The sequence below is a fragment of the Bidens hawaiensis genome, unplaced genomic scaffold, assembly GCF_021521415.1.
Source record: "Bidens hawaiensis isolate Kalapana, Puna unplaced genomic scaffold, B.hawaiensis_p1.1 tig00038512_1, whole genome shotgun sequence".
Taxonomy (NCBI): domain Eukaryota; kingdom Viridiplantae; phylum Streptophyta; class Magnoliopsida; order Asterales; family Asteraceae; genus Bidens; species Bidens hawaiensis.
Genome location: NW_027505548.1, coordinates 23,730 through 45,937, shown reverse-complemented (window position 1 = coordinate 45,937; position 22,208 = coordinate 23,730). Strand labels below are relative to the sequence as shown.

Below are 22,208 nucleotides of genomic sequence, written 5' to 3'. Positions count from 1 at the left end.
GTAGTAGGGATGAGGGTACTGGTACCGAAAATTCTTATACTGATTTTCTTAAATTATTGGAAATGGTATTGATGTCGAAATGTTTGTTCGGTATCAGTATTTAGGGATACAAACGAGTCAAGTTGCTCTCGACCGGCTCTTAAGAAATCTCGTTCCAGCCAAACTTAAACGAGCCTGATCTCAGGCCTAAAAGTAAGCTCGTTTAATAAACGAACCCGAGTTTCACTTGTCGAGCTCAATCCAGCTACTATATATATATATATATATAAAATTCCTAATTAAACATATAATATTATGATAAAAATAACTAAATAATATATATTATGTTATATATAGAACTATAATTGAAAAAAACATATAAAAATAATTATAAATACATAAAATTAATTAATAAATAGTAAACGAGTCGAGTCCGATTCAAACTCGAGCTTTAAAAACTACTCACGAGCTAAGCTCGATCTTCATAAATGAAAATCGAAACGAACCGAACTCAGTTCCGAAAACTCAAAAATTTGTATTAATCAATGCCTTATCGATACCGGTATTCGTTTTACTCGTCTATATATCCTATCCATCCACGTATCAAAAGCTTACAAAATCCACGTCACCTTTATTTCTGGCAAACACCGATATCCAACGCACACCACTATTCAAATTTCAAACCTTCAATAATATAATAATCTCAACAGTCACCACAGTAAACCCTACATCAACCACTCAATGGCCTTCAATGTCCATCGATTCAACACACACAGTCACTACCACCACGTTCATCCCATCAGTAAGCTTACAGTAGAACCAATTGTAACTTGCGACGCCTTACGGCGAGAGCTCGAGAAAGAGATAATCCGAGAGGAGATTCTCGCCGGAGAAATTGAGCGGCGGCGGCGCGAGATTTTGGAACTGGAAGTGCGTAGGGAGATGATATTAGAACGACGTGAGGTGACGTCATTGCCGAGAATTGGTGGAGTTGGATTTACGTCGTCGGCGTTATGGTTAGGGTTAGGTCAGGCTGTGAGTACTCGTTGTTATGAGTATGAGTCGGAGATGTTGCCGTACGGTGGATTTGAGAGGCGTGACGTCAGCGGAGGTTGCCGTGGTGAGGTCGGTGGAGTTGAGGCGGTTCGGTTGCAGCGGAGAGTTTGGTCTCTGGAGAATGATGACAAAAAGGAAATGATCGGTTTGGTGAGTATTAGTTTTTGATTGTCCCGAGCTTGAATAGGCTAGAGCTCTGCTTGTTTTGATTTACGAGTAGGGGTGGCAATGAAACCCGAACCTGATGGGAAAACCCGAAACCTGACATAATTGGGTTGGGTAATACCCGACCCATTAGGGTTTGGGATTAGTTTCGAAAATTTTCATGGGTTTGGGACGGGTTTGGGATTTGTAATATATCCGATTACCCGACCCGATAACCCGATAATATTGACCCATTTATCCGATTATATACCTGATGTACCCGACATAAACTTTTTTATATTTATTTATAGTATACTCTAAATATTTTAAATATATTATTTGTTGAAATTTGTTTATGGCAATTATGTGAGACAATTTATTTTCATGCTAATCATTATCTGTAGTCGATTAGTTATATTTTGTCAAAACCCGATAGAAACCCAATGGGTTTTGGGTCAAGTATACCCAATGGGTCTTTTGACAAAACCCGATTGGAAACCCGAAACCCGATGGGAAAACGTGAAACCCGACGGGTAATTACCCGATTAAAACCCGATGGGTTTGGGACAGACTTTCATAACCGGGTATGGGTTTGGAAATACCTAAACCCGACCCAAACCCGACCCATTGCCATCCCTATTTACGAGAGCTTGAGCTTCGCTAGTTTCAAGCTTCTTTTGATTAAACTATTCTGTTTGAATGTTTATTAGTTTTTAAAAATTAAATTACATCGAAACAGAAGGCAAGCGGACAATAAGCTGTGCCGCTGTCCCCTTTTGAATTGCAAAGGGGCTATTTTTATAAAGCTCGAGCTCGTCTTGTTTTGAGGTTTTCTTTTTCTTTTCTTTTTAATTTCTAAAGCTCGAACTCGGCTCGTGAGTCTTTATTTTCATGCTCAGCTTAGGTTCGGCTTGTTTATTATTTTTACTTGTTTTTTATATGTTTTTAATGCTCAGGTTTATGTTTAATTGTTTTTTATATGTTTTTAATAAATGCCTTAAACGAGCTTACAGTTGGCTTGAGCTTGTGCAGTATGTTAAACGAGCCAAAGTTCAACATAAGCTCGGCTTTGTAGTGTGAAATACATACATAGAAAATGAGCTTCCCATACAAGGCTTTATCTGAGGCTCGATAATTAAACAAGCTTTATTTGAGAAATGGTTTGGGTTGAGTTTTTATTGATTTGATCTCAAGTAGCTCGCGAGTGGCTTGGCTAAATAAGCTTTCCATACAAGGCTTGAGCTGAGACTTGGCTGGACTCCAGTAGCTTGATGCGGCTCGTGTATTGATATATAAGAGGTAATATAGGGGATGCGTTTATACTTTATACGAAACAATTGTCTTTTGTAGGGGCTTCCCTCTTGCTCAAAACGGAAGGCACCATCACCACGATTGCCTTCAAATAAGGAGGATTTTAGGTGTGCGGATTGCAATATCAAAGCTCCATCCGCGAAAGGTTTGGAACAACATTTAAAAGGAAGGAAACACCTTGCTATGAGAAAGAAAATCAAGAAGAGGCCTAAGCCTAAGAAAGGAAAGAAACATTAGTGTTTGGTTTGTGTTTGTTGGAATTTGAATGGGGTAGTAATTAATCAGGACTATAATTATGGTTTGGTATGTTTTGTTTGAAGACAATGTGCTCATGGTTTCTTGATGTGAACGTTCCTTGTTCATAAGTAAATATGAATAACTTGTGATTTCCACCTCAAATCTAGTTTACTGTCTTACAATGCATATTAATAGTATATTAAAATTAGCTTGTCTACTGACACCAACTCTAATACTTCAACATGAAGAGACATGCGTTGTCTAAACAACAAAGATGGTTCGAGCTAGTGCACAATGCATCCATGGCGACTTCTTAGTGTTTGCGCTGGGCGCCCAGGTACAATGGGTGGGTTGTTCACAACTTACGCACTCATAAAGACAAGTATGACGCGTTTTGATTACCAACTTCATATTTTCTCTTATAAATTACTACACCAAACGTTTCAGAGTTTTACATCAAATAATGGATGTTATACAGACACCACCCCAAGGTGTTTGTAAAGACCCATCAAGACCGGCCCTTACGTTTAACCAACCCAAGCACTTGCTTAGGGCCATCACATTTTAAAGGCCTCAAAAACTAGGTCCAACCCTTACCTAGTATTGATACGTGTGGTGCATGTAAGGATGAGCAAATTTTGATTTATTTCGTACCCTTCGCTCAATGAGAAAATGAGTCCAATTCTAAGGGATCAAACCTATGGGACTTAAGGAATAATATAAAAAAAGAGAGGGAAAAATATTCATATTAAATAAATCAAAATCAATCAAATAAGTAAATAAAAATGAAGTAGAAGAACTCAGATTCCAAATGAACAAATTCAAACTTGAAAAGGATCTTTCTGATTCTCGAAGAATGAGGGGCAAGGGGATTGATCGAGAAAGATCTCTTGTTCTTATTATAAGATCGTGATTGGATCCGCATATGTTTGGTAAAGAGAATAATCTTCTCCTTTGAGAATACTCAAAAACGGAAAGTGTTCAATTGGAACATGAAAACGTGACTAAATTGGTCCTAGTTACTCTTCGGGACGGAGTGGAAGAAGGGAGGGGATTCTCGAACGCGGAGAGGAATCAGCAAAGAAAAGAAAAGAAGGGTGTCAAGACATCTATATGACCAAGATGGCCATCTCACGAAGTGGATTCGAACCAATATCAAGCCCTCCCAAAAAACCGACCCGAGAGCGCTTCCCTTTTTTCTATTCCATCTCATTCCATTCCGGGGCAGGCGGCACCGGTGCGACCACTAAAGAATTGCTTATACACTAAACAGCTGCTTATACACGCTTACTAAAAGACTGACTTTTATTCATATTCAATTCATTAGGCCAGCGTGAAACTAAGAAAGATAGATGTGCCTAAGGCGTAAGCAAACTGTGCACGACTTTGTTGCCTGCTTGACTGCTTTCATCTCCTGATGTCAGAAAAGGTGTTCTATCGCATTCTTTTAGCTGCAAGGGGACCGTCAGGTTGTAGTGGTTGAAGTAGAGCCAAGCAGCTATGGACTAAGCGAGTCAAATAACGCTGGTGCGAACCATGTTGGATGACGGGTGAGGGTGAATGTCATTCAGCTCGACTGAAAGAAAGGAAAGGGACAAATCCGCCTTAGCCTCAGGTAGTTGATACTTTCAGGGGGAGCAGGATCATCATTTCCACTAAAGTCGTGGAACCGGCTTCCATCTAAAAAAAGATGATTAGTTTCATCTATGAGAATGTATATAACCCTATTCCGGTCTGGTCCGGTATGAAATGAACTTATAATCATAGAATCGACTTGATCATCAGATTATAGATTATAAGTTCATAACCCAAGCCCATTGCCATTTTGGGCGGAACAGATCTACTAATTCTTTGATTCCAGTTAGTAAGAAGGATCTTGAACTAAGAAATAGACCCTAGAAACTAAAAAAGTATTGGTACCGATTCGTACTAGTACTGAAAACGGTACCAAATTTTGAGTTTTTGGTATAGGTACGGTACCGGTACCAGTACCGTACAATACCTGCATTTCCCGAATTTTACCTTAAATACCAATACCGAACCGATATCGAACCGAACATTCTCGAATTTTACCTTAAATACTAATTATTTTTCACGAAAGGGCCCCGATTTTAGAATTTGTATTCTGTCACAAAAATCATTGAGCCGACCCTGAGACTTAAAAAAATAATATAATATAAATTAAAAAATGTTTGTATATTCAATACAAGTTACATGTGAAATCAAACATGAAGTATATGCCATAGCATATGAAACAATTACAATTTTTAAAAAAAATATCCGAATATACGACCCCCATATAAGCTATGCGACCCATATAGACATTGCGTGTCTGAGATATATACAGAGAAATCAGAGTCACAACTTTTTGCGGCCTATACGACTCGTACAAACCTTCCGATTTCCGAACATCTCATGCCTAAAATAACAGTTCACAAAATGTACAGGGTCTATTTAATATCTTTTATAAAACTCAAAGGACTCCCAAATAAAAACTAAAATACGCCGGATCGCTTAATAAAACCCTGCTTATCGTGTGCACAGCATAGCTTGCTTGCTCTTCAGTACGCCATTGAAGATCCATCATTACGGTAATAATAATTTCATATTATTCTTAATTTTCTTTCAATTAACCGATTCAACATGTTACACACGCTTTTAATTCTGTTTGAATCGAATCTGTAGTACTCGATTGATAGTGTATTGATGTTAGGTATTCAATTAGGGTTTATTTTAGTTAAATTGACTGCAATTCGTAATATTCATTGATTCGCCTCTAGTTTGATGGCGATTGAATGCGTATAGTGGAAGTTTAATCGGTAGAGATTGAATATCACTTTTGTTGTTCGGTCGGTGTTCGTGTTCGGACGTTAAGCTTTTATCGGAAAATAGAACGGTTCATGTATAGTTAACGGTTGCTCGTTAAGAAAATGAACTTGTTCGTGAACGTTTAATTACGTGATACTTATGTTTAGTTTTGTTTTATAGTTAATAAGTTTGGTTTAAGTCTATATGATATTATAAACAAATTATGAATAAATGGTAACGGATGTAAATGAACGTAAATGAACACGTTATTGAACGCTCACGGGCACAATTAAAAGTCATAATCTCGTTTTCTTCTTTCGATTCCTTCAATCGAATCGAATCTGTAGTACTCGATTGATTGATGTTAGGTATTCAGTTAGGTTTATTTTAGTTAAATTGATTGTAATTTATAATATTCATTTATTAAGAAAATAAATTTGTTCGTGAACGTTTAATTACGTGATACTTATGTTTATTCTTGTTTTATAGTTAATAAATTTGCTTAAGTCTATATGATAAGATTAGGAAAGTCATAAAAAGATATTAAAAACAAATAATAAATAAACGTTAATGGACGTAAATGAACACATTATTGAACGTTCATGGGCACAATTAAAAGTCGTAATCTTGTTTTCTTCTTTCGATTTCTTCAATTGATCGATTCAACATCCTAAACATGCTTCTAATTCCTATCTCTGTAGTACACGATTGATGGTATTTTGATGTTAGGTATTCAATTAGAGTTTATTTTAGTTATTTGATTGTAATTCATAATATTCATTGATTGCCTCTAATTTGACGATGATTGATTGTGTTTTGAATCTGTAAATGAACCGGACGAGGCCTTGTTCATGTTCGTCTGTTAAGCTTTTATTGGACTAGTGAACGGTTCACGAATGGTTAACGGTTGTTCATTAAGAAAATAAACTTATTCGTGAACGTTTAATTACATGATACTTATGTTTAGTTTTGTTTTATAGTTAATAAGTTTGGTTAAGTCTATATGATAAGATTAGGAAAGTCATAAAAAGATATTAAAAACAAATAATGAATAAATGGTAACGGACATAAACGGGCGTAAATGAATAGATTATCGAATGTTCACGGACACAATTGAGTGGGCATGGCCTCTGTTTGTGTTCGTTTGATTAGTTAAGCAAACGGAAATCCTTGGTCATTGTTGTTCATTTATTAAACGCACGTAAATAACTGAACTTCTCACCGAACAATTCGCTGAATGTTCGGTTCGTTTGCGGCCCTATTCAAAATTACTATTTTTGACATCTGCTGAATTTCACTTTTGTTATTGATCTGCATGATTGCATTGTGTACTCCTGTGGAAAGTTTCTCAAGTTTTTATCATCTAAATGCAGAAAAGTATATAAATTGCTTACATATTTGACACACATGTTAGTCTATGTCCTTTTTCTTTTCTTGAAATTATATGTAAGTTTTGAAAAATCAGTTTAGAAGTTGTATGTAATCCTACAAAGTCAAAGTACACATTCTTTGTATGATTGTATCTGTATCCATCTTCAGACTGTGAGTTCACCAGTGCATCCTATTTTGTATGAACTAATTCACTGTAAACAACCACTTGCGGACTAATGCTGTTTAATAAAAGCTCTAAAACAACTAGGTATTCTTGTATGGCTGTTTAATTTGACAGAACCAAATTTGAACTATTTGGCTGTTAAAATCTGTCTGATCATGATAGATTAACCATAGTCCATACAATATGTTTTATACTACTAGCTAATATTTATTGGAAACAATTTTTGAGTTTAAGGGGAGTCTTTTCATGGTGTAGAATAATTGATGTATGATTTATGATGGTTCTTGTGATATTACATGGCCGACACCATCAAACTATGCTAGTGTTTTCCTGAAGATGCTTATTGTTCGGTTCAGTTATTGCTAAAACGAGCATTTTTTGTTACAGAACACTAAATTAGTGCAATAAGAAAAAGAACAAACCTAAGTCATTTTTTTATCGTTGATTCATACTTTTTTCTTTTGGTACGTTCTACATGCAATTACGCATGCTATGTACATAGTTGATAGTTATATATTTACAGAGTTCCTAGAATGGAAAATACACAAGATTTGGAGGAAACTCAGACTAAGGAGATCCAAGCAGAAAAAGAAACGCGTGAGGAGATGCTTTCAAGGCACAGGTATAATAGCAAAAGTATATAACTACTATGATAATCTTGTCTTTTTAACAAGTAAATTATGCAACTTGATTTTCAAAAACATACATACAGGAAAGAGATCACTCAGCTACAAAACAAGGAAATTGCACTAAAAAAAGCAGCTGCAAAAGGAAGCAAAGCCGAGCAGAAAGCCAAAAAGAAACAAGTGGAAGAACAAGTAACTCAACTCACTGCCGAACTTAAGGAGAAACAGCTAACCGAGCTTACTTCTGCAGGTTATGCTAATAGTATAAGCACTAGTGGAAACAACAAAGAAAGTAATATTGACATTTTAGCAAAAGCCATTGCCGGGGTCTCGGTTACCAACCAAACCGAGCACGCAAAGCCCACTAAGAGTGCAAAACGGAAAGAAAAACGGGCCCAACAAGAAGCAGCCCGAGAGCAAAGAATACAAGAAGAACAAAACAATATTGTAAGCGATCGAATGGTTGAAAATGAGAAATTAGAGAAAAAGCTTGAACCTTTAGGTTTAGTGATTAACGAGATTAAACCAGATGGCCATTGTCTCTACAGAGCAGTTGAAGACCAGCTAAAAGTCAAAGGTTTCACCTTTTACACATTTCAAGAACTTAGAAACTTAGTGGCTGATTACATGAGGAAAAACTCATCCGATTTTCTTCCGTTTTTTCTATCGGAAACCGTTGCAGATGGAGATATTGATGACCCTGAAAAGAGGTTCGAGAGTTATTGTAACGAAATCGAATCAACTGCTGCGTGGGGTGGTCAACTTGAACTCGGCGCTTTGACTCATTGCTTGAAGAAACATATCATGATATATTCAGGGTCTTTTCCTGATGTGGAGATGGGTAAAGAGTATAAATCTGGCGAGTCTTTGGGTTCAAGTATCATGCTGTCGTATCATAAGCATGCGTTTGGGCTCGGTGAGCATTACAATTCTGTTGTTCCTGTTTGAAAAGAGGTTAAAACCGGTCGGATATCGTGTCATACTTTAAGTCAATACCTTTTTTTCTCATAATTTTGTTTTGTAATGGCAATAGAAATCATGGTCAAACTTTTATATTAGTTTGTAACAGAGGATTGCTTTGAAATATTTTTGAATTTGAACTTGTATCATCCAAATAATATTTATTGATGTCATAAATCTTGGATGGTATGTCAGGTTTGGTGTTTGATTTGAATTTATAATATATGTGTTTTGACTTTGTTTCAACATTGACCGGTTACTTGGGCGTTACTGAGTCACGTCGAGCTGAACTTCTCTAAGCTTTAATTTGACTCGTTTAACTTGATAGTGGCTTAATCTTAGCTCGCGCTATATTTTTGAAGCTCAAATTTGGCCTGTCTTGTTTCAAGGTTTATGCTTGAACCTCGAGCTTAGCTCTTTTCAAACTAGGCTTAGTTTGTGAGCAATAATAAAATTCGGGTCTGGCTCATATTATTTAATTCACACACAATTATTTTTATACTGTATGCAACATTATATTACATAATTATTTTTATGTTAGATCGAAATTGTTATATTTACGAAAAAAATAAGCATGCTTAGTCTCACTACCTTAGTTAACCTCAATATATGAAGCCTAGGTACAAGCTCGTTTATTAAATGAGCTTCCGTTTAGATTCAAACCCGTTAACATTAACACGATTCAAACTCTCATCGACCCTACCCGCGTGAAGACATTTAATGGTAGAAGACAGACTTGTTCATCAATATTATCAACCTAGACTTTAAATAAGTTGATGAAAACAACATGCATAGTAGAAAGCATTACTTTTTTAATGACAGAAGACAGTTTTGTTTCTTGTTCTTACAAAAACAAAAAAACAAAAAACAAAAAAATTATAAAAAGATCAAATTCATATTGTTTTCTAGTTAAAAACCAAAAAAATAATAAAAAGATGACTAATCTCACAAACCATTATTTACACAAACTTCTTTGAAACCATAGTTTCAAACTTTCAATGTCAAAAGTCAACATATAACCACAACCAAATACCAAATCAAGATCAAAGTCTTGTTCTTTAAGTATATAATTATAGATTAACCTAATTTATCTAATTAACCTTTAATTCATACCCGTAACGCCACAGGATCTTGCCACGAAATCTTCCTCTTCCCGGACCGATTCGTTGAACCATCGCAAACGTTTCTACATATCGATAGCATTAAATCATTTTGGTGTTCTTTCCGTTGATCATCGAAGCTCTCTTGCATTTCTTCTTCTTCCATCTAAAAAACCACAAACAAAACTTTAACAAACTTTTTAACCATTTCAAAAAGAGTTTAATAGTTAACCAAACTTACCGATATCTGGTTCAAGTCGAATATAGGAGCACGGGCTCGACCTGACACTTTCTCGCCACTTAAACCGCCATCTTTCTGGTTGAATTCGGTCATTGGAGACGAGTTGTTTCCAAGAAATCTTTGGTTTAGATTGGCAGCATGCGAATTTACATTTTTGCCCAAGTCAACCGCAAGAGGTGGTTGACTCGGAACTATGTTTTTCTTCTTTGCATACATTTTCCCTCTTTGATATAGGTTGGGAACCAAGGGCAAATTGGGCAAAGTTGCAGCCTTTTTCACGTTAACCTTCTCGTTTTTCCTGTATTGGATTGTTTCCATATTCTATGATTTGGTTTTTAACAAAAATTTGCGCCTTCGCCTCAAGAATCTGAAATTATCAAGAACAAGAATTAAAATTTTTGATTAATATTTAAATTTCTTGAATGCAAAATGCACGAACTGAACCGATTCTTTACCTAACTTCAGCATCTAAAGTTTGTTTCTTTTGCTTCATAACCTCCAACTGGTTTCTTGCAGCTTCTGTTTCCTGTATATATTTAGAAAAATATTCAATAACACATTTAATGGTAACTCGAACCGGTTTGCGGGCTTTGTAGCTTTAAGATCACAAAAAATTTACCAAGAAAATTGGGAAACTAAACAAGATTACCAAGAATATTATACAAAAAAGTGATCTTTTTTTTTTTGCATCTTTCAATCCAAATTCAAACCCTAACCCTAAAAATTTGTGATCAATTGAATCAACCAACAATTAAGAGGACAAAATACATCAAGAAAATCATGGGCAAGCATAGATCAAGGATAAAATTCAATAATTGCAAAAAAAATCTTTTTTTAATTTTTTTTTATGTAAATCTTGAAGAAAACAATAGATCTAATAGATGACATAAAGATTCAAGAAACACATAAGATATCATAACAAACAATCAAACCAACAAGAACCCAATAACAAATCAAGCAATAACATACCAAAGATCCAATCTTTAACCATAAAATATTAAATCAAGAAAGTTACCTTTTGCAAGACATGATAATCTTGAACAAGGGTTTGATGCTCAAAAACAACTCCTTTCATCTTCTTACTCATCAGATCTCAACTTTCTTAAACCCCACTAAGAAAAAGATTAAATTTTTATAAAAAGATTAAAACTTTATAAAAAAGATAGATGGGAGAAAGAAGGGTGTGGAAGAAAGTGTTTAATAAAAGAAAGAAAGAAGATTAATGTGTGTGGGGGAGAGAAGGTGAAGGTGAAGGTGAAGGTGAAGGTGAAGGTGAAGGTGAAGGTATTTACTTTTCCTGTTTTCTCTGTTGATGTTGATGAAACTGACCAAAATGAAATCCCCAAAAGGCCCATGGATTTGGGAGACAATGGAGTGATGAAGATGGAGAATTTTGGGGGGTTGCAGAAGGGTATTTGGGGAATAAACATAATTAATTGGTCTGTATGTGAGATTTGTTTTTGTGTGTGTGACTGTGAGTGTGAGGTGGGTTTGGTTGGAGTTTGAAGACATCTTCCTTGTTTCTCTCTCTCTCTCTGATGATTTCTTTCAAAGGTTTTTTTTTTAATTATTTTTTTATGATGATGGTATGACAAATCTTCCATTTTTCTTGACTCTTGTTTGTGGGTGTTGTATGTATATTACAAAATACATAAATAAATAATAGAAAAATAAAAATTTCTAGAGAGAAAGGGTATGAGAGAGAGAGACAGGTGCTTTCTGATGAGTTGCGGTTGGTGGTGGTACCTTATTTTAGGCCTGGGTTGAGGTTGCATAGGTAACCCTTGTGAAATTACAATTTTAGCCACTACTTCATCTTTTTAAAATATTCCTTATTTTTTTTAACTAAAACCCATAAATTATAATAAAATATAATGTTTATAAAAGACATAAAACGAACAGGCAATAGGCTGCATCGCACGCTTTTTGAACTATAAAACTATAGGTTTTGGAGTCATGACATCACTATACATGACTCGTTAAACTCGGCTAAGTAGCTTATTCGTTTGGATTTCGTTCTTTATTATATACCTAGAAGACTTTTTTCCCTCGTCTTTAGGGATAAAAGGGTAATTTGCAATACTCATGGAAGATAGGGGGCCTGGTTTTGCAGGTAGCATATGAAATTACAATTTTAGCCACTGCTTCATCTTTCGGAAAGATTCTCAAGGTGTCCAAGGGCAAAATGGTAATTTGAAATAATAATGGAAGAGGAAGATAGAGGTCAATTCTACAACTTTCTGGTTGGGTATCACTGTATGTATTATCTTGTCACCAAATAATAATGAGTGAGGTGGAGGAAGGTGCATTTAAAAGTAACAAAAGGATCATTTAAGCCCTTGCATTATTGACTAGATTACTCTCTAGACACCCTATTAATATTTTTCCTTAATTTTCATCCTCTATCTTTACCATAAATGTTAATATCACCACCCCAAATCCCGTGGCACATAGATAATGGGAAAATTCCAAAAATAAACGTTTATAAAAACAAATTTCAAGTTTTAGGCGTCATTTGCAAGAAATTCCAAAAATAAGTATTATAAACTAATCGTGACGAGTAGTTTATAGAACCAATTAAAACTTTTCATGTGCCCTTAAACTAACCGTAATGAGCATGCTCACTAATAATTTACTCGTCACGACTAAATAAATTTCATGCCTCGTAATCAACGCCGTCCACGAGTAATTCATAAGTCCTTTAATCGTGATGAGTAGATTGTAAGGTTAAACTAGTCGCGACGAGTTAACTACAAATAAACTACTCCTGTAGGGAATGTAAACCATGTAAACTAGTCGTCACGACTAAAGGAGTTATGAATTACTCGTGGGCGTTGATTACGAGGCATGAAACTTATTTAGTCGTGACGAATAAATGATTAGTGAACCTGCTCGTTACGGTTAGTTTAAGGACATGTGGCATGTTTTAATTGGTTCTACAAACTACTCGTGTGTTATCATAATATACTCGTCACGACTAGTTTATAATACTTATTTCTAGAATTTCTTGCAAATAACACGTAAAACTTGAAACTTGTTTTCATAAACGCTTATTTTTGAAAATTTCCCATAATTTTTTTGACAAACAACTATCAAAACCAATAAACTTTTAAAGATTTAAATCTGTATCAAGAAAATTAGTTTTATATAATACGAAATAGTTTGAATAAAATTAATACGAATAACATATAATGCATTTGTCTTCCCGCGTACAACCGAAATAGACATTGATTTTGAGTGTACATATGATTTTTAAGATATTGCTGCTCGAATGTTATTGGAGCACAACATACATAGACGACATATACAAGGGGAATGAAGTAATAAACACTTTCAACAAGCTTTATTTTTTTAAGAGCATCTTCAATGAAAGAGGTCGGATGACAATCTCTTTCATGCTTGAGGAGAAAGAAGGATAATGCTGGAAACACAAAAAACCGAGCCAAAGGGTATTGCATCTATCTAAATTCTAATCCAAGTGGAAATATATTAATAACTAATTTAATAACCAAGAATACACATAAATTATTTAGTATGTTTTATCTTACATATATCATAGGTTCTGAAATCATATCAACACAATAATTTTCATGTAAACTTGAATCAATCATATTCATGCATGTTTAATTAATTACCAACCCACAATTTTCTTTTTCAGCAAACTGATCATATATGAATAACCTAACCTTACAAAATCATGACCTTGGCAAACTTTTGCCAGTTAAGAATGAGTCAAATAGAAGAAACCCTCTTTCAGGCTGAAACAACGGGACCTCATGACCTGCTCCTCTAACCGTTGCGAACGTCAGCCCATCATACACTTCAGTCCATCCTCCTACCTATAATTATCATGCATTAACACTAGCATTACACATATGACACATATTACATATACACCCGTGTTTCGGTTATAGTGGCTCAAGTATTAGTACCTGGCCATCAGTGTACCACGGGTACCATTGGGTCTTTACCGTTAGATTGAGTTGGCTCAACGATAATCTTGTTGCAGTAACTGGTACAACCGAATCTGTATCACCACTGTATTTCAAAACACAATATAAAATTAGTTATAGTGTGTTTGGATGTTCTTTTTTTTTAGTTTCCTAGGCTTTCACCACTGTACATATTTCAACACATAAATCGTCGATTGACTTAATTTACGCATTTATTTTTGCTTTTACTTTTAATATTAGTTTGTATGTAATTTCGAAAATTTGGCAAATTCCATATAAAAGGACCTTATGTAATGTTTTCATAATTCAGAAATGTATTAATTAATTTACTTGAGAATTCGTTGGTTATTTCTGTGCTTTCGCTTTACGTCATTTTGAACATGATGTTCGAGCAATTTACCTAAACACCCATATTCTGTAACCGGCCGCTATTAGTTTCTTGTATATTGGTAGCATCGAAAACTCAGAATCCTTCCAGTTGTCTAGAAGTTCATCACTACAAAACAATCAAAAGCCAAAATGTTTAACACTAATGCATGCATGATATTGATCACATTTTATTTGTTTGATACTTTGATCTATGCATATATATATATATATGTATGTATGTATGTATGTATGTATGTATAGGTTTTGATCAAATACAAATAAAATTAATGTGCTAATTGTGAGAATCAAGTATAGTAATTATATACAAGTATAGTAATTACGTAATTACACCTTAGAGTAATTTACGTAATTACTTTATGATGTAATTACATAATCACTCTACTTGTATATATAATTACTCTACTTGATTCTCACAATTAGCATGTTAATTTCATTTATACGTTAACTTTCCCCTATAAATATAACCTAGCTACCTGCAAGCAGTCCACTTATATGGAATCCCAGTGTAATTTGCATGCATTGCTTGTTGCACATCAGGCCGGTTATAATACTTCTCAGCTCTCCTCTCAACGCATGGATCATAACCTGAAGCTCGTCTACGCACAAGTGTGTTTTTGAGCCTGCTTAATGTAAAATTACCTGATGTTTTGTTACAAGATGGTGTATAAATACTATACTGATCAATCTCTCCAAACTCATGACTCCATGCATAGTTTATAGCATTATCACAATTTTCGCTATATTTTGGTGTTGTGAAATTGCAATGACTCGTGATTGATTTGTAGGTTGCGTCTGATATGATCGAATGAGTCCACCAATATTCTATTGTGCCAATGTTATCATACTTGTTATCCGTCACGGCATTTCCTACCTACATCAAGAAGTTGCACACTGTGTTTGTAGGTTAGCTGTTACTTTGTACAATAATCAGATGACGCAATGTTATGAAGAACATAACTTACCATAAACCCTTTTAGATTGATGATTGGATTGGAGTGATTCATGTTGTAATTATGGATTTTTTCGGCTAATTGAGGAACGTAATGACCTATAAAAGATAGCAAAATTAAGGAAGTGTTGGAAATAATCCCGATCTCGTTAAATATCTCATTTGTTTATTATAGTTTAGTTAAACTTTGTTAAATAGTTCAGTTAACAAAGTTAGGGTGCAAATTGTAATTAGTTAATAGTTTGTGTAAATATTGTAACTAGTTAGAAAAATAAGTGAAGCGTTGCGTTCATTCATGGAACCATTGTGACGGTAGAATTGTACCCGCTGGCGGGTACCATCACCGGCCAACTTTGTAATCCATCCCGTTTCAAACAAAATCATTAATACAAATTCGTTCTTACTAAATTGTGTTCATATATATTCAGTTTTTTTAACAGATCACATTCCTCTAGATTGTTTATAATTATTTTTCATTCATATTATTTTTTTTAACAGATTTCATTCCTCTAGATTACAAATTAGTTATTTAGTTTTATTTTTCACATCTATTTTGTGGTTGTAGATAAATTAAGATTACCTGCATAACTCTCTCCAGATATATAAAACTCTCTATATTTGTATTGTGGAAATCTTGACATCCATCTTTTGAGGAATTTTAGTGCATCACTAGCTGCATCACAAAATACAATAATAATAATAACAATAATAATAATAATAATAATAATAATTATTATTATTAGCAAGCAGCATAATTATATTGTGCAATATAATACAAATTACACTTATCTTATATTAATCTAACGTCATACATAAAACTGGTTTATATCGAATATAGAAATCTACCCGTCCTCTTGTCACCCGAGTCTTTGAGGTTTGAGCTTGTATTCGTGTACGAGAAACCAACACCGGCTGGAGACTCCAGAAATAGAATATTTGCCCCTGGGTATCATATAAACTTGGTTTAGTATTAATTTAAAAAATATCACTATGTTCTAATTAACTAAAAGTGTAGTTTATTGATGTAACTAGAACTTATTTAATTTGCCTTTATTCCAAGAATACTTATTGAGTGAGAGGGAAGATGCATTCTTGTTAATTCTGAATGGTCCAATTTCTTCTGATGCACCATATGCAATTGATGAGCAACCAGGTCCTGCAATTAAATACAAGTATATTATTTTAATATGTGCATATTATTTACTTAAAAAGATAAGAATTAAATATTCTAATTGGTATATGAAATAAAATGATTAAATGAATATATATGTTGAAAATTGAAAATCTACTAAAGTGAGCATAATCAATTCAAAAATATAAGTCACTGGGTCCGGATCACGTGAACGGGTTTTTAAAGTCACATCATTATCAGGGCTAGTTTAATAATTCTGGAAGCTTAAATCGAAAGACCTGCAACTAAGCAACATACAGCTTTATCACCAGACCTATACATATTTTTTGTGTAATTTGCCAATTATAATGTATCTATATATAATGTTTTATTTTTTGTTTGATTTGGAGGCCTTAATTAAGTGTGAACCTAAAACCCTTACTTAGGTTGAAGTTTGCTGACCACGGGCTGGACCTGATCGTAAGCCATATATTACAAGTTAGCAAGTGATAGGTATTTTAAGGAAAAACCCTACAGAGATAAGGGGTCAGAGTCCGTTAGAGTGAACCAAAGACGAGGGAAGGGTGCTTGTGACACATTTGGTAAATCAGAGTACTAGATTGTTATCTTCTCACACGGGTAACATATATATTAACTCCTTGTGGGAAACATTGGTCTGTGTAAGAGGCCGAATGCTATAATGTTATTGAGAAGGTGGGTGTTGGGTATTGGGAGGGGCATGCCAAAAACATGTGCATTAGTCAGGGGCGTGTGTGTTATTATGAATTATAACCATAACTTTTCAATTTTCATTATACAATGTGTAATTTCAAACATAAGAAGTGCTTACAAATTCTAGAAATTTAACTATTTTAATTTTTCATCATATATATTACACGAATTTCTAATCTAGTTTTTAACATATATGATCTATGATACAACAAGTTGAATGACTTTGTAAGATTTTGGACAAAAATAAACATACACAATTGCAGTATTTTGTAAGTTGAATGACTTTGTAACAACATAAAATATTTGATCGAATTGCTAATTCTATCACTCCAAATAATACTTTACGAACAAAATTTTGGATGTCGCCAGATGCAATTTAAAAGAAAATTAAACATGACACTCAAGTTGAAATTAATATTATTAGAACTCATACGAAGTTACTTTTTTTCTTTTTTGGAAATGCAGGCATTTTATTTACAACAACCTAGCAAATACTAGAGCCGAGTAAATACTTAAAGAGAAAATTATCTTACTTGTGTATAATTCAAATCTACACTAACTATCCTAAGTCAAAGGCCTTATTCCTACACTTAAAAACTTCCAAGTATTTTCATAGCAACGGCCTAGCAAATACTAGAGCCGAGTAAGTACAAGAGAATTACCTTGTTTAACATTCAAATTTATCCCAAGTCAAAAGACTCAAAACGCCTTATTTCTACACCGAACTTCAAGTATTTTGATTTTTTTTGAACGACAAAATGTTGTATCTTACCATCTCAACAAGGTGAGAATGACCTTCTAATATTTTGATAATTTAAACTTAATACATTGTTTAAAAAAAGTAATGTTATATAATATAAACATTCTCCAAAATTATATAATAATAATAATAATCTATAATATATATAAACCAAAACCCTAAAATCTTATGTGGTCGCTCCCCCTTTTATGAAAGCCACCAGATTCCTTAATTTTTAAATAGAGATCTCTCATTGATTTAACCAAAATTTATGGGTATGGGTCTTACCAAAACCAGATAGCTCTTAAACGGGTTATAGCATCTCATTAAATTAAAAATTAATCTTACCAATTATTTGATGTGAAAATCCTATAAAATAGGGATATACTAAAATTTAATATCCAATTTAAAAAGAAAAAGATACTATTTATAATTAATAAACGATTTTATAGTAAAAAACATAAGTGGGTCATGGATCACCAAATCCATATAGCTTTTAAACGGGCTATAACATATCATTTATTTATGAAACTCTTTCATCATCAAACCCTAGGTATATTATTAACTTTCTTACAATAAAGAAAATTAAAATCTCAAAAATAAATATTAAAAAATGAAAAATGTAAAAAAACCATTCTCTCAAGCCATCAGATTACTTTATTCGTAAATGAAGGCTTCTCACGCATTTGACCCGAATTCACGGGTAAAGGTCTCACCAAACCCAGAGAGCTCTTAAACGGGGTATAACGTCTCATTATATTAAAAATTAATCTCAAAAAATATTTGATATGAAAATCCTATAAAACAAGGATATACTAAAAATTAATATCATATTTTATTTAAAAAAAAGATATTATTTATAATTAAAAAATAATTTTATAATAAAGAAAATAAACGGGTAATGAGTATCACCAAACCCAGATAGCTTTTAAACCGGATTATAACATATCATGTATTTATGAAACCATTTTTTCATTAAACCTCATGTATATTAATTATTAACTTTGTTACAATAAATAAAATTAAAATCCAAATAGACATATATAAATACTGACAACGAAAATGTAAAACAACCCCCATAATACGGGGGATAAAATCTAGTAGCGAATATTTGTTAAAATTTAATACTAACAGAACAAGGCGTCACGGTTTGGGTAAAAAATTTCCTTTTTACTGACAATTCTTTCTTAAAATTCTCATATTTATTTCATAGCTACCTACCAATCATTTAAGTTTAATTAATTTGATTGAATTCAATATTCTTATTTTTTATATTATTTATTCTGACCGGTCACTTTTCTTCACATAATAACTAGAACATAAATATGACGCAAGCCTATGCATAATAACTGTATAAATACTTGTGCAGTTTTAGTAACTTTTTATTTAAACTTATTAATTATTATTATATATTAACATATATATTAACCTGTCATGTACGTATAGATGTAGATGCATAAAGGGAGAGAGATACAAGTACTTTTGAATGTTATAATAAGAGCATTCTTAGGGGGTTCTTCAAATTATGTGAGGGAGTTCTTTATATTTTAGAGATGGTTGAAAATGGTTGTGAGAGAATGAGAGAGAAAATGTTACTGTTCATGGTTAAATTTGGAGAAACACACTGTTCACATCTATAATTTTATAATGTTTTTTAAAGTGGTTGTGAGTGAATGAGAGAGAAAAGATAATGATAAAAGTATAAAAATATATTATTTAATTGAAAATGAGAGAGAAAATATAGTGTTTTTAGTGTAATTATAGGGATGAAGATGGAGAATGAACTAGGAATGCTCTAACTTGTTCTGAAAATAAAGAATACAAACACATTATATGATTGCAGAATTATTAAATTTTGCAAGATATATAACACACAAACGCACTCATTGTGTGTATTCAATCAAGTGTAAAGTGACATGTGATCGAGGTTGGGTAGGGGTTGATTTAAGCCTATTAAAGGCTTGAATCAACTAACTAAACTCATGAGATACTTGAACACGATCTTGATAGATGTACGAAGATAAAAAATTGTTAAAAGCATCACTAGTTTTGTCATTGTATCTTTCTGAATACATCTATATGTGTAATAACAAAAAGCTTGTAGTCTAGTAGCATCAATGTACGTAAAAAATAAGAATTAAAGTCCCATGATAACCATAGATGTAGATTTAAAGTAAGAATTATAGGATGTGTGAGTTAGCCGTTAAAATAAAATCTATGTAAATAATGTATATAAACCATTCTAGATTAGGGTTGTTGAGTTTAACCAATTATGTGGATGTTGTTGAGCAATTAGAAACCGGTGTATGAGGAGAACATGCATTAAATATGGTGAAGTAAATACACATCATAACTCATATATCCTAAGGTAGATAAATGAGACAATAATTGTGGTTGGAATTAGGTTAATCATCAACGTTAGCCAAACAAACTAATTATTACCAAATCATTTTTTTGTTTTATCTAATTTTTGTTTTAATTACACCAAAAAAATATTTAACATACATATAAGCTTTATTTAATTAATACACACAATGTCTAATATCACTGGCATAATGATTGGTCATTGACAAAAAAATCATCAAATTGAGTCGTTTATATATTTACTTTAAGTATTCATATGTGAAAAATTAAAAAGAAACATTATAAGATGACTGCATGCCATGTAACAATTAGTAAAATAATATTACCTCCATTTAACCAAAGTACAAGAGGCTTGAGGAGTGGATTAGGAGTTGCAGCTTCAGTTAACCAGTAGAAGAGTGCTCGACCATGTTTCTTGTGGACGGTAATGTAGCCGGAAAACTGCGAAAACACGACCTCTGGCTGCCCTGGCAACGTGATAATTCGATCGTTTTCTTGTTCTTGAGTTAGTGAAATTGTGTTGGTGAACATGAAAGTGAAAACCATACACATAATAAGGAGACCCATCTCTCCCTCCTTTCCTAAAGTCTCTCTCTCTCTCACACACACTCACTATACACACATAAATAAGTGTGTGAATGGATTATTGTTAAATACTTAAATGACTTATCCTAGAAAAGTAAAAGAAGGATATTTTGTGTGTCACACCGTTAGAAAAATATGTTCTCACATTAGAAAAGAACACATTTTTAAAATATTTGTTGAAGAACATGACCACTACCTATGAGTTGAAAATATGAAGTGGAAATAAAGTACTTTTTCAATATTTTGTGCATCACGTATATGAATATCTATTACTTTTTTATAAACCTCTTGGGGGTGATACATTTTTAACACGTGTAGAAGATTCTAAGTTATAAGTGGGTGATACCTCTTTTTTTTTTCTTTTTTTTGGGTTTAAGGTTACTAGACCAAACCTAATGGCCGCTCCAGAGGTTTTGAGGCGGTTTGGCCTTCAAAACATCTCCCAGCATTTTGTACGAAACGCTTAATGAAGATCAGAAGGTGGGGCCAGGGAGAAAACCAACCAATGGAGAGGAAGATGGGGGCGCTTTGAGGGTTTCCCACTACATATGTTCTTATAGCTTTAACTTAGGAGTTGGTTCTTAATTATAGTAGATCGTTGGGCAAACTGGGCATTAGGACTTGGGTGTGTATGAACTACTCGTCTAGGTTGCTCTATAGCGAGCTCCTCGCCTTGTAAGGAACAACCATCATTATTAAAAAGTCACATAGCATAGTCATTCATATTTAAAAGGATTCGAAGCCTAGGTGATATGAAGAAAAAAGAGCCTCTGTCATGATCAATATTGTTAGATAATATTTAATTCATAACATTGGTGAAGCTATTGTGTTTGATTTTGGTTTAGTTGTATTTTGAATGGGTTTTGTTTGTTCAAAAGTGATTTGTATTTTTCTTGGAATGCTTTGTTTCCACATTTTCAATGAAGGTGTATGGGACAATCATAAGTTAAATTGTGTATTATAAAGAATTGGGGCTTCATATTATTGGGTAATTGAGATTCATTTAAGACGAAATGAGAAAATAGAATATACTTTGCTATATGTTACGTAGGGGTGCAAACGAGCCGAGCCGAGCCCGAGCTCGACTAGGCTTGAGCTCGGCTCGTTTAACTTACACAGAGCTCGAGCTCGAGCTCGGCTCGTTTCGAGCTCTATTTTCAAAGCTCGAGCTCGAGCTCATGAGTTGATTCTCAAGCTCGAGCTTGGCTCGGGCTCAGCTCGTTTATTATTTATCAATTATTTTTTATACAATTTTATAATTATTTTTATATATTTTTTTCTATTATAATTTTATGTATAAAAAATATATATTATTTAGTTATTTTTATTTATTTTTTATGACATTATATATATTAATTAATTATTATT

General features: G+C 33.4%; 4 protein-coding genes across 4 annotated transcripts; 2 read left to right on the top strand and 2 right to left on the bottom strand.

The window, feature by feature from the left end:
* Positions 1-720: 720 nt before the first annotated feature.
* On the top strand, positions 721-2,727 carry LOC143613886 (uncharacterized). Its single transcript, XM_077087481.1, has 2 exons — positions 721-1,185; positions 2,530-2,727. The coding sequence occupies exons 1-2, from the start codon at positions 721-723 to the stop codon at positions 2,725-2,727; spliced, it is 663 nt and encodes a 220-aa protein (XP_076943596.1).
* Positions 2,728-5,262: 2,535 nt separating this feature from the next.
* LOC143613878 (OVARIAN TUMOR DOMAIN-containing deubiquitinating enzyme 5-like) lies at positions 5,263-8,871 on the top strand. The gene is made up of 3 exons (XM_077087476.1): positions 5,263-5,318; positions 7,614-7,712; positions 7,803-8,871. The coding sequence occupies exons 2-3, from the start codon at positions 7,624-7,626 to the stop codon at positions 8,662-8,664; spliced, it is 951 nt and encodes a 316-aa protein (XP_076943591.1). The 5' UTR covers positions 5,263-5,318; positions 7,614-7,623; the 3' UTR covers positions 8,665-8,871.
* An 819-nt stretch (positions 8,872-9,690) lies between these two features.
* LOC143613884 (uncharacterized) lies at positions 9,691-11,077 on the bottom strand. The gene is made up of 4 exons (XM_077087479.1): positions 11,033-11,077; positions 10,473-10,543; positions 10,018-10,384; positions 9,691-9,942 (listed from the first exon to the last, which is right to left on the bottom strand). The coding sequence occupies exons 3-4, from the start codon at positions 10,333-10,335 to the stop codon at positions 9,784-9,786; spliced, it is 477 nt and encodes a 158-aa protein (XP_076943594.1). The 5' UTR covers positions 10,336-10,384; positions 10,473-10,543; positions 11,033-11,077; the 3' UTR covers positions 9,691-9,783.
* Positions 11,078-13,708: 2,631 nt separating this feature from the next.
* On the bottom strand, positions 13,709-20,822 carry LOC143613875 (serine carboxypeptidase 24-like). The gene is made up of 9 exons (XM_077087474.1): positions 20,582-20,822; positions 16,358-16,465; positions 16,156-16,251; positions 15,890-15,982; positions 15,323-15,408; positions 14,834-15,231; positions 14,371-14,466; positions 13,950-14,055; positions 13,709-13,856 (listed from the first exon to the last, which is right to left on the bottom strand). The coding sequence occupies exons 1-9, from the start codon at positions 20,820-20,822 to the stop codon at positions 13,713-13,715; spliced, it is 1,368 nt and encodes a 455-aa protein (XP_076943589.1). The 3' UTR covers positions 13,709-13,712.
* Between the last annotated feature and the right edge of the window lie 1,386 nt (positions 20,823-22,208).

Coding starts and splice junctions, on each gene's coding strand:
- LOC143613875 (XM_077087474.1), bottom strand. CDS start 20,822: ATGGGTCTCCTTATTATGTGTATGGTTTTCACTTTCATGTTCACCAAC. Junction 16,466..20,581: donor TGTACTTTGGTTAAATGGAG/GTAATATTATTT, acceptor ATTTAATTGCAG/GACCTGGTTGCTCATCAATT. Junction 15,409..15,889: donor ATCTGGAGAGAGTTATGCAG/GTAATCTTAATT, acceptor TATCTTTTATAG/GTCATTACGTTCCTCAATTA.
- LOC143613884 (XM_077087479.1), bottom strand. CDS start 10,335: ATGGAAACAATCCAATACAGGAAAAACGAGAAGGTTAACGTGAAAAAG. Junction 9,943..10,017: donor TCGACTTGAACCAGATATCG/GTAAGTTTGGTT, acceptor GTGGTTTTTTAG/ATGGAAGAAGAAGAAATGCA.
- LOC143613886 (XM_077087481.1), top strand. CDS start 721: ATGGCCTTCAATGTCCATCGATTCAACACACACAGTCACTACCACCAC. Junction 1,186..2,529: donor AAAAGGAAATGATCGGTTTG/GTGAGTATTAGT, acceptor TGTCTTTTGTAG/GGGCTTCCCTCTTGCTCAAA.
- LOC143613878 (XM_077087476.1), top strand. CDS start 7,624: ATGGAAAATACACAAGATTTGGAGGAAACTCAGACTAAGGAGATCCAA. Junction 7,713..7,802: donor GAGATGCTTTCAAGGCACAG/GTATAATAGCAA, acceptor ACATACATACAG/GAAAGAGATCACTCAGCTAC.